At 57.9% G+C, this 12,713-nt stretch overlaps 1 protein-coding gene across 1 annotated transcript in view; it reads left to right on the top strand.

Moving 5' to 3' along the window:
- The first annotated feature begins 5,088 nt into the window (after window positions 1-5,088).
- Window positions 5,089-12,713, top strand: part of PIK3R3 (phosphoinositide-3-kinase regulatory subunit 3) — a 77,752-nt gene continuing 70,127 nt past the window's right edge. Inside the window, exons 1-4 of the mRNA XM_050307182.1 lie at window positions 5,089-5,201; window positions 5,813-6,512; window positions 10,600-10,695; window positions 10,939-11,016. Of these exons, the coding sequence (XP_050163139.1) occupies window positions 6,197-6,512; window positions 10,600-10,695; window positions 10,939-11,016 (490 nt within the window). The 5' untranslated portion in view covers window positions 5,089-5,201; window positions 5,813-6,196. The remainder of the gene's footprint in view (window positions 5,202-5,812; window positions 6,513-10,599; window positions 10,696-10,938; window positions 11,017-12,713) is intronic.

The following is a 12,713-nucleotide window of genomic DNA, read 5'->3' as shown; positions in this document are numbered from 1 at the left end:
CAACCTGACCCTATTTGCTGCATGCCCCCCCCCCCCCCCAAAAAAAATAATTTTTGGCAAATATGCAGATACTTGCTCTCCTTCCCAGTCATTCCTAGCCACAGGGAGAACCAAGGGACAACTTAAAGGCTGCTCCCCTCACCTCCCCAGTGCCACAGCCTGGGGCTTGGCCACTCCCCAGTGTCACCCCACTAGGGAGCCAGGGCTGGATTTTCTGGCTCTCCAGGAAGGCCTGACCTGACCACACAAGGACGAGCCCAGTGACATTTCCACATCCCTCCTGCCCAGCAAGGCCACACCATCTCCCTGCTGTCCCCATCCCATCACACAGCCTGATCCATCCTGAGGATCCCCTTCCCCGGAGCATGGGGGATGTCTCCTCACCAGGGCATGGGAAGCAAGGCTCCTCCAAGCCACCTGGCCCTGGGAAGCTGGGAGCAAGGAAGTGGCCGTAAGTGACTACCCCTGAGGTTCTCTGTCCCCAGCCTGGCTGGGGAGTGTTGGCCCATGCCTGAGGGAGTGTAGGAGCCAGGCATGGTGTCTGCAACAAGCCCCTCTTCTTAGTCTTTTCTTCGAGGGAAAGCTTCAAGCTCTGCTCCAGCCTCATCCTTCTTCCAGCTTGTGAGCTCTCAAGTGCTGAATTTCCACCCTGCTGATGAACCTGGTCTTTGGCATCCTCTGGTTCACATCCAGGCACACAATGGGCACAGCCTCCCCTGCACTGGCACCCTCCTACCCAGGGCCTCAGCAAGGCAGCACAGGCAGCTGCTGGGTGCTCCGAGGAGGCATTCATCCCTCCCCCTCCACAGCAAATTAGACAGCAAGGTTAACAAAGCATCTGCTTGGGGATAAGTGGGGAGAAACCTAAACTGCCGTCTCTCACCCAGCAGGGCAGGAACAAGCCCTGAACAAGCCCTGCAGCTCAGCCCCTTCGTGGATTAGCAAATGCAAACGATCCTGGTCGATCTGACACTGAGGTGCCCAGGGGGGTGCTATGCCAGCCTCACTTGGCTTAATGCAACCACTGGGACTCAGCTGGGCACAGGGGACATCCCCCTCGTGCCTTAGTTTCCCTCCTGCTAAAGCACTGAGTGAGAAACCCCCAAGCGTCACCAGCCATGGAGTCCAGCCAAGTCTGTGATGGACGGGATTTTTGGGTAGCTTCAGCCAGGTGAGTCCCTTGCAAAGGGCTTTCACGTGTCTATTTTGGGCTGGCAGTATCTATCCAGCTGTCTGTCCAGCATCCAGTCACCTGGAGAGTCTGGATGCATGGACACACTGCAATGTGCCAGAGAGGAACCTGACTTTGGATTTGCAGATGGAAGTTACTGAATGTTGCAAATTTGTGCTGAATTCATCACTTCCCACCTCCTGATGCAGAGAAATAAATATCTGCGGCAGCCAAAAGTTTCTGATGCCTTGTAAATGACGTATTTCAGTTCTTAGCTTTGAAAATTCAAAGACTTTTGGCTGCAGAACTGGGGAAATCACCGATTCCTCCACCATGGGAGGGACTGGGGAGCAGGACCACCCTGATGTCCCTGCAGCTGCAGCTTCTGTTTCAGGGGAATCCTCCCCATTTCCATGGCTACGTGCAAAACCACAACTTGAGTCCAAGACACTGGATCTGCCCCATCTGGTGCCATGATCTCTGCCGTGTGGGACCCAGGGTGTAAATACAGAGGTGATAAGGGGAGGGGCTGCAAGTGTGTCCCAGCAGTGCATCCCTCAGTGTACGGATCTGGCCCTGTGCCTTGCGTAGCTGATGTTAATCATTATGCTGTCTCCAGCTGTGTGTTAATAACGCAATTAAAGAGGGGCTCCAGAAGACCTTCCTGCCTTTGTACTGGGCTGAGCTTCTTCCCATGGGCGTATCCCCCGCAGTGACTCCCCCGGGGCCTGCCCTGCCCTGGCTGTCTGCCCGCACCCCTCCGGATAACATTTCCTCGTTTCTCACATGTGTCCAGGCCGGCAAATCCCTCCCAAATCGATTAACGAGGGCCATGCCGAGGCGCCAGCTGCCGTGAAGCCCAGCCGGGCAGGTTCAGGGATGCAGAGGGCTGCGCTGCAGGGTCACATCAGGACAACTCCATGTCTGAGCGCCGACGCTCCGGGGGCTGCTGCAGGCGAGAGCCGGGCTGAGAAGCCTTTGCCGCTGTCTCGCCTGCGAGGATGGCCGGGGCTGTGTGGTTGATGGAGCCTTCTCCCACCAGGGAGACCCTTTCCACTGCAGAGTCGGGGTGCAGGACCTGACCCAGCTCGGGGCAATGCTAGTGCCCGCTGCCCAGGGAGGTGGCACTGAGGGGCTGGGATGCCCTGGCAGAACCCATTCAGACAGCTCCTGACACCTGCTGTGCTGTGAAGCTTCAAACCTGCAGAATGGCTCAGGGAAGAGCCCTGGGAGCGCCCCCAGCCTTTCTTTATGTTCCTTGGGTTTTCTCCAGCATCTTCCTCCCCAGGTCTGAGGTAGCCCCAACCTGGTGGTGGTGGCAGAGCACGGCTGTGGAATCATACAGCTCCCAGCTGCCCGTGGGTGCCACGCTGGGAGGTTGTTTCAAGAAGCACTTGAGCTCTTCCTAAACCAGAACCCACAGAGGCCAGAGCTCATTCCTGGGCACCCTGGGAGAAAAGCAAGGGCGAGGGAGTTTTCCTGCTCCTGAAAGAGAAGAGAAAGAGAAGCATGGAGCTCTCTGAAGGGGGCAAACAGAGATGAAACTAAAAGAGCCGACTGAAATGTCAATGGAAACCTAAACCTTTTCTCTCTGTTTTCTTCAGCTGGGAAGGGCTCAGCCCAGTTCTGCAGCCTCACATTCTCCAGCCAGGCACGTTAACAACTCTATTTATGCTCTATTTATTCACAGTGGATAACTTCCCTGGGCGTGAGCATGGACAGCATGCCAAGGGCTGGACGGGAGGACACTGGGCAGCTCCCAAAGCAGAGGGGAGCAGCAGGACACCTGTGACTTTTGGGAAGGCCAGGACAGGCAGTCAAGGTGGATGCAAAGCATCCCCTGCTCCCATCAGGTGTTGTCCCTCTGGTCAGGAGAGGAGAGAGGCTACAGCAGGGCATTGGGACCCCAGTGAGGAGACTCATCACTCTCCTCCCCTTAGCCCCATCCTGGGCTGTGGGAATACTGAGCAAAGGGGGGCTTGAAAGGAGCCATGGGGTGCAAGGAGCAAGGAAGGCTCCTCCTGCACACTCCACAGAACACTCAGGGCGAGGCAAGCCAAGGCAAAGCTCTCATCGCCATGAGTGCTGCTCATTAAGCCAACGAGGACAGGTCTGTAGTTAATCAGAGCCTGACAGGCAGCTCCTCTGGCTCAATAAATAGCAGTCAAGGGCTGAAGCACCTTTTGCTTCTTCACAGGGTGCTCCCTGAGGGCTCTCTGCCTGCCCTGGGGGATGTGCCCAGCTCTGGACTGGAGTGGGGTGAGGGTTTGAATTAACCATGTGGGGTGACAGAGGGTGAAGGGCAGCCCAGGATGCAGAGTTTTGGGAACAATCCTGCTGCAGTGCAACTGGAATAGGGTGTAAGGGGTGCTCTAAGGGTCCCTGGGAGTCAGGGAATGCTGGGGTGATGCTCAGCCCCATCCAGTGGCAGGGTGGTGGGCAGTGAAACTTGGCTCCAGCAGGAGGTGGTGCCTTTGTGTTTGGGGACCCTGCGGTACATCAGGAGGGAAGGATTGCTGCTGCTGGGAAGGAAGGATCTCACTCAGCATCCTGGGAAGGGGAGATGATGGGTTGTCATGCCAGGTTGTTCCCCTGCCCCAGAGCCCCAGGACTCTGTTAATTCCTGGCCTGTATATAGGGTTGATCCTAGGATAGGATGGGTGGTAATACCGGATGGTGATGTACCCACCAGCCTCCTCAGCCCTAATCCTCTCCCAGGAGGAAAACACCTCCTTGCCTTTCTCCAGGCAGCCCCTTGAGCGCTGGCACCGTGATCAGCATGGTTGACTTGACAACCTCCAGTGGGAGACTCTGGGGAGGCCAAGCAGGGCTTTAGACACTCAGCAAAACCTCTTCATCCCCGATGGGGCACAGGGAACACGAGTGGGGAAGCACAGCTCGGGGGAGGGCAGTGTGTGCCTGTTCACAACCAACTCCGACTCCGTCCTGGCAGCCACAACAGCAGCACGGTGCCAGCAGAAATGGGACGAGGGAGAGAAAAATCCCCTTTAATCCCCAAAGACCAGCAGCTGGGCTGGATCCAGCTGGGGAGGGGGCCAGTGGGGACTGAATGCTGCAGCTGGGGAGAAATCCCCCAGGATGCTGCTGCCCTGTGCAGTGTGCTGCAGGGAAAGGAGGGGGGAGTTTGATGAAATCATGGGTGAGAAGGGCCCTACACCTGCGTTGCTCTGCTGGCCCGTCTGTCTCAGTTTCCTCAGTTTTCCCAGCACTTGTGATTCCTCCTTGGACTTTGTGCCACCCACTGCGCTGCTCCCTGCAGCGGCCTGGATTCAGCCAGTGTGCATTTCCCGGAGCCTGTGTTTTAGGTACCATCTATTTTTAGGATGTCCAACCTGCAGCAAAGACAAGGAGCCACGACCGTTTCGGAGGAGTCAGCGTGAGAAGCAAGGATTTAAAAAAAAAAAAAAAAAAAAAAAAAAAAAAAAAAAAAAAATTGAAAAAGCAAGCCTTTGTGCCTCTGGGAACATCACATCAACCTCTCTGTGCCTCACGGACAGTCAAATACTGGGACAGCTTGTCCAGACTCAGGAGGAGAGCGAGGAACCGGAGCATCCCTGGGCTGGGATTCTCCATGGCGTCTCCTGCCCGTCCTGTGCGTGTTTTTCTAGCCTGGCTAAAAGGAAGGGATCATATGTGGGTGCTCAGGGAGAGCTGGCTGGCACAAGGGGGGCTGTCCGTGGGGCGCTGGTCCTCCCCTGTCCTTTAGCATCCCTCAGGATGGATGGAGACCCACAAGACGGGAGATCTCCCATCCTACAGAGGATGCAGTTTTGGAGCAGCGATGCTGCATCTGGGGATGAAGTCATCCACCTACTCCTACAATTTTCCCTCCTCCTCCTCGGTAGCCGGGCGCCCCCCGCCGCGCTGCGGCAGAGAGGCGCACCGACCGAAGGAGAGGAAGGAAGGAGGAGGACGCTGACATCACCGCCGGAGCGCGGCTCGGCGGGGCCGGGAGCCGGCTCCGCTCCGCTCCCGTTCGCCGCTCCCGCCGGTGGAACCACCGCGCCCGGTAAGGCTGGAGGGGCAGCGGGAGGGCTTTCTGGGAGGCGGGTGGATGGATGGACGGACAGGCAGCTGCTTCTCGTCATCCCTCCATCCCTCTTCCGCGGGGTCCTGCGGGAAGCTGGGGGGCAGCGGGGTCGGCAGCGGCACCAGCTTTCCCCCCGCCCCCCCCCCCCACCCCAGGGATGATGTCACTCTTGGAGGAATATATAAAAATGCATTAAAAAAAATTAAAAAAAAAAAGGGGGGGAGAAAAAAAAAAACCAACACAAAAACCAAACCCACATGAAAATCCTACATCTTCATCTGCCAAGCTCCGTGCAGCAGTGCCAGGCTGGAGCTGCCAGAGGGGAGCTGCGTGCAGCAGGAGGTTTCTCAGCACATATGTCTATTTTAAAAACCCATGGCGTGATCTCTTGCCCTACTTTCCAGACTCTTGCCGGTACTTTCCTCGCGTGCAGCGGCCGAGCCCTGCTGGCGGGAGCTCCCTGGGAAGCAGGAGCTGAGCGAGCTGCTGGGCTCTCCCTGGTGTTGGGAGGCTGGGATGGGGGGACAGAGCATGAGGCTGAGGTCAAGACAGCGGTTTGGTCGCTAACACGCTGCCTTTCTCCTCGGCAGAGAGAGGGAGGTCCCCAGCACCGCGTGGATGAGGCCAGGCTGAGAAGAGGACTCACATTTGTACCCTCTACCCCAATTAGCCTCATTCTCTCCCCTCCATTTGCCCCGGTGAAGAAACAGCTCCTTACCCACACCAGAGCCAGTCTTGGTTGAGTCCCAGGCACTGGTGCGGCTCCACGGCAATTTTGGGGTCGGAGGGTCGGGAGCTGCTCTCCATCTCGGACATCTTCCAACGCTGAGATCTCCATCCTGCGTGCGTGAGGAGAGGAGCGCTCTCAACCCCTCTGCACTGCCCGGGCCCAGCCATCCCTGCCCTGTGCGGGCACCCCGGGCCCCCCATGCCCGGCTGGATCGGGGCGGTGTGACCCACTCCACGCTGCCACCATGGCCTCCTCGGACGGGCTGCAGTACCGGGCCCTCTACGAGTACCAGAAGGACCGTGAGGAGGACCTGGCGCTGTGCCCCGGGGATGTGCTGACGGTCAGCAGGGCCGGGCTGCTCGGCAGCCCCAACTACAAGGACGGGGACGAGCGCAACCCCCAGGGCTGGCTGCACGGCGTCAACGAGCGCACCAAGGAGCGCGGAGACTTCCCCGGCACCTACGTGGAGTACCTGGGTCCCGCACGCATCGCCACCGCCGCCGCCAAGGCCAGGCCACGGCCCTTGCCCCTGCCGCCCGCTGGGACCCCCACGCCCTGGGGTGAGTGCGAGCAGGGGAGCAGGAGGGTGGGAGCCCACGGGTGCGTGTCCCCTGCAAGATGGCGAGGGTGGGTGGTGCGGAGCCGGGGTGGGTGCTTGCGATTTAGGTGGCTTGGTGGGAACCCACCCTCGGGATAGGGATTCAGATGCGGTAGAAGGGGCTGTCCCAGGAATTACCTGCCCTGGTGCATCAAGGCAGCCTCAGGGGAGGCAGGGGATGCCCCGAGTGTCACAAACACCCAGGCAAACGTGCTGCAGGGATTGCTCCTCACCAGCATCCCAGGATGGCTGCTGTGCTGGTGTGGGTTGTCCGAGAGGATCCACGTCTGTGAGAGCACAGGAGAAGATGCAGGAGCCCTTTGGGCCCCAGGAGAGGATCAGAAAGCCCCATGATGGTCCCCAGAGACTTTTTTTCCAACTGGTCTTCTCCCCACCACTGCGGCACCTGATTCAGGCTGCTCTCAGTGCCCGGGCAAGCGCTGGCCCTCGGCCAGCTCCCGGCTTCATTGTCACTTTGTGCAGGCTGGGACAGGGAACAATCTTGGCAGGCAGTGGAATTGGTCCCTGAGGGGCTCCTCTATCCCTGGGGGTTGCAGCACTGGGGGAAATATTCAGGAGGACCCTTCCTGGCACGGGGGCCTCCGGCCATTTCTCGGCCAAGCTTGTGCAGCCGGCTCTGCCCTCACCACTCACCGTGGCCAAGGGCCTTGGGGCCAGGAGGGGTTTCACAGTGGTTACATAATGTACACAAGCTGAAAAAAAAGTAAAAGCAAAGTAAGAATCCCCCCTTCCAGCCAGGTGTGTCCTGGCAACCCCAGTCAAAGCCACGGTGCTCTCCTGCTCCAGGATGTGACGGAGGAGAAATGGCTGTCTGTGTGGGCCTGGGGCTGGGAGAGGGGCATCACCTTCACCTGTGACCGCTCAGAACCTGCCCAGTTGCTGATCTAGCACTCTGGGCACCCTCCCTGCCTAATTTGGGACCATGGCACAGGTGTGGTAACAGCCAGAGAACAGCCCAGAGAACCTGCTTCCCCTCTGGGCTGGCTGGGCATTGGAGTTACGTGTCAGTCCCAGGTTTAGAAGGGCATCCACTGATGAGGAGTCCATCTCTCTTCAAAATATGGCTCAGGACTGCCTTGCCACCATGATTTAAGAGGTGGGGACCACCTTGCTCCTGAGCTGAGCACGGCACCATCCATGTCTGTGTGTGACGTTGCCAGGCAGTTCCCAATGCGGAGCCCCCCCAGCCATTTGAAAAGGATGCTGGGCCCCCTCTGCCTCCTCTCCCCAAAGTGCAGGTGCTCCTCCTCCCTGACCAGTGCTCTGAGTGCACCAAGGCAGCCACAGTCCCAGCAGCACTGGTGAGGCTCCATGAGCAGCTGTGTGCTGGCTTTGCAGGAGCACATAGATGGGGGGTTTGAGCCTCCTTCCCAGTCGAGCCCAGTGGTGCATGAGGAGCCCTCTGCCCTGGCTGTTCAGCGGGCAGAGCCCTGGAAAACTCGGTGCTGTAGCACGGACACCTCACGTCAGACAGGAGCAGACCCTGGGGGTCTCCAACCTCATTCACCAGGGAGAAGTGTGAAGTTGCATTCTTGCTTCTGCCCTCGCTGCCCATCACCACTGCCTCATGCCTGCCTCACACAGGGCTTGGCATGGGCTCCTCTCCAAGGGGCTGGGACGTGTGCCCAGAGACCCCAGCCCGCAGGTGCTGGGGATGTGGTGATGCCCCACAAGTCAAGGAAACTCATCTACCTGGAGAGCCTGGCCCAGTGCAGGAGCCCCAGCTGTGCATGTGCTTGGGCAAGGGGATAACAAAATTTTTAAAATGTAAAATTCGTATTTTTTAATAGGGGGAAAAAAAAAATCCCTAAGAGCAGGTTTTGGGGGTAGGTTGTGGAGAGTGCTGCTGTCTGCAGGACGTGCTCTGGCCACGGCCAGGCATCCAGCCCCGCTGTCCAGGGGGATGCTGGGTGCTGCCTCCTCTGTGCTGTGCTGTGGGATGCCCCTCCGTGGGGTGCCTTTCCTGGGGGCAATGCCAGGTTGTTCAGGAACTTCAGCAGGGGACATTCGTGTCCCACAACCACGTCTTTCTGCAGCAGGGGAGCAGTGTGTGCCATTTTACGTCAGTTTAAACCCAAACCTCCTGGCTGGTGAGAGTTCCCTTAGAGTAAAAATCTCTAACATCTTGGAAGGGAAGGTGCTTTTGTTTTTCTGTTTTTCTGTTGTGTTTTTTTGTTGTTTTTCTTTTCTTTTTTCTTTTTTTTCTTTTTTTTTTAAATTCTTGCCATACTGTTTCCATTCCCAGAGGGAGGTTTGAGAGATCTTTTTTTTTGGCCAGGCCTAATTTATTTTTCTGCGACAGCAGCACCACCTTGAGCGCCCTCAGTGCCCACTGAGCCCTGGTGCCACACGGGAACCCTGAGCTGGCTGAAACCATGGGGGAAGCTCTGAGTGACAGAGGGACTGCATGTCCCAGCTGTGCCTTCAAGTCAGGACTGACTCTGCAAGGAGAAATGGTCTTATTTTTTTTAATTAAATAACATCCTGAAGATGACTCTGCAGCAGATCCGAGTCCCAAGGGATTTCCCAGGAGCTCGGTGGCTGTTCTGCCCCTGACTGGTTGTGCCTGGTGGTCCCACTGCCAAGAGAAATCACCTCCACTACACCTGGGGCTGGAGCCAAGCAGGGTGTCAGGATACCAGGGTCCAGCTTGGCACACTTGGGGCCATTCCTGTTGTTCCCAGAAAGGAGGAACAGACAGTTATTTTTCTGCAGTCACCACCTTATCCCTAAGCCATTGGTTTGGAGGAAAAGCCCAGTTTTCCCTAATTACGAAACCACTCATGCGGTGGTGACACTTTCACATGAACTCCCAACGATGTGCTTTGCTTCAAACCCTGAAATCTTCCCTGTTCCCACACAAGGCACCCACATATCCTTGTTGGGCAGCAGAGGAGACCCCTTTTCTGGGCTTTGAGGTTGCAGCCGTGCCTGGGGACTGGATCAGCCACCCACGAGCGGGAGGTTTGCATCCCTCCCTGTTCTCCAGGGAGCACCAGGGCAACACTGCGGTGAGGATCAGAGCCTGCATCCACCTGTTGTGGCCAGGCTGTGTTTTTGCAAAAGACTGAAGGCAGCGTGGCCCTCCCCAAAGTCCCTTTATTTTTTTTTCCCCCAGCATTTCCACATGTACATGTCTGTACTGCAGCAGTCGCACATGGCTCTGATGTGCTGCAGCCAGTGGCAGCCCCTGCCAGGCCCTGCCCACTGCCTTTCTGGGGCTTTAAAGGCCACTAAAGAGGGAGAAATCCCAGAAATGCACTGCTAGAGCCTCCCTAGGGTATAACCCACACAGGAAGGGTTCATCAGCTGGGGTGATAAAAAGGGATGGGTGGATACAACATGCCCTGGGGTAAGGACTGCTGCTCTCCTGCCTGCTGAGGGGTTTGCTCCTCTCTGTCATGGTCTAGGGTGAGGTGTCCCAGGTATAAAACACGGGAGTCAGCAGTACATGGGGATTTGTGCCGTGGGAAGCCTGACCCATGTTTGGCCAAAGGGCTCTTCAAGGGCTGAGGGAGGTCTCTGCCAGCTGAGGCAGGACTGGGCGAGTCCTGCCTGGGCCTGGGCTCAATCCTGTCATAGACACCAAAGAATCCAAGTGAGTGAGAGCTGCAGAGAGCCGTGTTGGTGGTGGATATGGATCTGGTTCCCAGCTCCGGCCTGGTGTCACTATGGGCTCTGGGTGATGAGAGAGGGCAGTCCTGGTGCCACAGGAGGAGAGGTGGGGAAGGGGTTTTGGCCTGAAGGGTCTCCATGCCCAGGATGGGATGTTCCCCACAGGCAGGGCATGTGCCCGAGCATGTCTTTGCATCTCAGCAAGCAGCTGAGCCCCCAACAGTGACTCTTACTGCAAAAAGAGGATAAAATAAGGGAGAAGTGCTCCAAAATTGGCCACGCGTGAGCCAAAGTATTGGTTGCGGCTCTGCCAAAGCAGCAGCTTGATCCTATCATGGGGCAGCTGAGAAAAGAGACTGGAATTCCTGCAGGCAGGAATTTCCAAACCTCTTCTCCCCTTCTTTCCACCACAGGGCTCCCCGGGCAGGCAGAGCTCACCGAGCATCCCACCCTCCCCGAGCAGGCGCTGCCGACCGTGGCCAGGCTCATCGAGGCGCTGGAAAAACAAGGTAGGGAGAGCCGGGTTGCCCATCCCTCTGTAGGGCACACACGGGGGGCACACGTGCGGCCACCGGCTCTGCCGTGCTCGGAGAGGCCCCGAGAGCATCACCAGAGCCAAAGCTCTCCCCACTCACCCCAGTACCCACACACAGAGCGGGAGCTTGGTGTTCTCGGTCCCTACCTGCTTCCATTGTGTCGGAAAGGAGGATATGGAGCTCAGCACTAACCCCTCTCTCCTGCCTGTCCCCCAGGTCTCGACAGCGAGGTGCTCTATAGATCTGGCCCCAGTGCCCTGGGGGATGCTGAGCTGAAGCAGGCCCTGCTGGCAGGTAAGTCCCAGAGCCGCATCTTTCCCTGCATTCCCGGGAGGGAAGGGGGCTGTGGAGGTGATGCTGCCCTGGCACAGCAGGGAGGGGTTACAGCTCCAACACCATTACGGCCCTAATCCCAGCTCTGTGAGGCCCTACATGCACGTGGACCCCTCTCCACTCCCCCAAAACCCCGTGTGATGCAGCCAGGAGGGTGCAGGTGCAGGGCTGGGGTACTTCACCAGAAGCTCTATTATTTTAATTTTTTTTTTAATTTTTTTTCTAGGGAGAAAAATACCTTTTTTTTTTTTTTTTTTTCCCCCAGATCTCTGGGGTTTGTATCTGAGGATCAGGGCAGGCAGAAAGCCTCTTGTGGGTGCGATAGGGAAAAAGAAAGAGGAAAGGAAAACCTTACTATTTAGGAGAATGGGAAGCGGTTTGCCAGACTTTGGGGCATGAGCAGGGTGGGGAGGAGGAAAAAACCATCTTCCCCACCCCTGCTTCTAAATCCACGGCTGGGATAGGATGGCACGGGGGGGAAGAGGAGGGGGGACACGCGATGGATCCAGTGTGCCGCTCAAATCTGGGTACTTGGGGGGTGAGGGGGCTGCGTCGAGCATCCCCATCGTCCGGCCGTGGTGCCCAGAGGGCGGCACTGTGACACCAGGCACGGGCGGCCCCGCACAGCCCCGGGCCGGCCCCGCATCCCACCGCATCCCGGGCGCTGCCGGCCGGGGGGCGGCGGGAGCCGGGCCGTGTTGCTGGGGAAAAGGGCTGTGATGAAATCGCTATATTAAGCACCATGACCTCATCGCTTCCCGCGCACCGGGAGCCGAGTCCCGCCGAGCGGGGAAGGAGTGGTGCAGGAGAGGAGATGCTGGAGCTCCCGGGGCTGCTCCATCCTCACTGCCCGAGGAGACCTGAGCTCCCCCGGGGCTGACGGGGGTACAGGGCACCCCACTACCCCACTCTCCTCTGCCAGCTGTGGGCTCAGGAAGCCCAGAGCAGCAAGTGCTCCTCTTCACAGCCTTGTCCCCTGGCCCAGATTTCATGGCTGAGCTCTGGAGGAGGTGAAGGCATCCGAGAGCAATCCCCTCGGCTGCCCTGGGCACTAGTGCCTAGGCTGGGCAGGGGCAGCATGAGAAGGATGCTTTGCTTTCTGAGCACGCAGGAGTTACGGGTCCTCCATTCTTCCCAAACGGCTGGTGCAGCATTCCAGGCAGGCCCAGGGCTCCCCACAGGGAGCCACTGCACCATAGCAGTCACTGCCAAAATCCTGCCCAGCCTTGGGAGACTCTCCCTACCCAGGGGCAAACCCCACTGTTTTGGTGAGAGCCTGGGCTGGAGCTCTGAGCAGCTTCAGGCTCTGTCCAGGTCTGTCCATCTCCCACTGCAGGGCCCAGCACCAGGCAGAAAAATGCCATCGGGGTCTTCAAACCATTTCAAAGCCCTGAAAAATCACCAACAGCCCTGGGAGACTTGATACTCTCAAGCCTCCATCTCCTCTGGGACCGAAATCTTTTATTTGGCACTTCAGGGGGCTGCCCTGTGCACTCAGCAATGCTGAGCTAGGCAAAGCCAGAGCCCCTCAGAGCTGGCTGGAGGGGTTAGGATGTGTCTCACACTTATGAGCTCTCAGCTGAAGGGGCTGATGCTCAGCCCTGCCAGAGGGATGCTCTGCAAACAGGATGGGAATGATGTTCCTGCCAGGGTCAAAC

Source organism: Myiozetetes cayanensis, unplaced genomic scaffold (assembly GCF_022539395.1).
Source record: "Myiozetetes cayanensis isolate MyiCay16 unplaced genomic scaffold, myiCay2020 scf12, whole genome shotgun sequence".
Classification (NCBI taxonomy): domain Eukaryota; kingdom Metazoa; phylum Chordata; class Aves; order Passeriformes; family Tyrannidae; genus Myiozetetes; species Myiozetetes cayanensis.
This window is presented reverse-complemented; position numbering and strand designations above follow the sequence as displayed.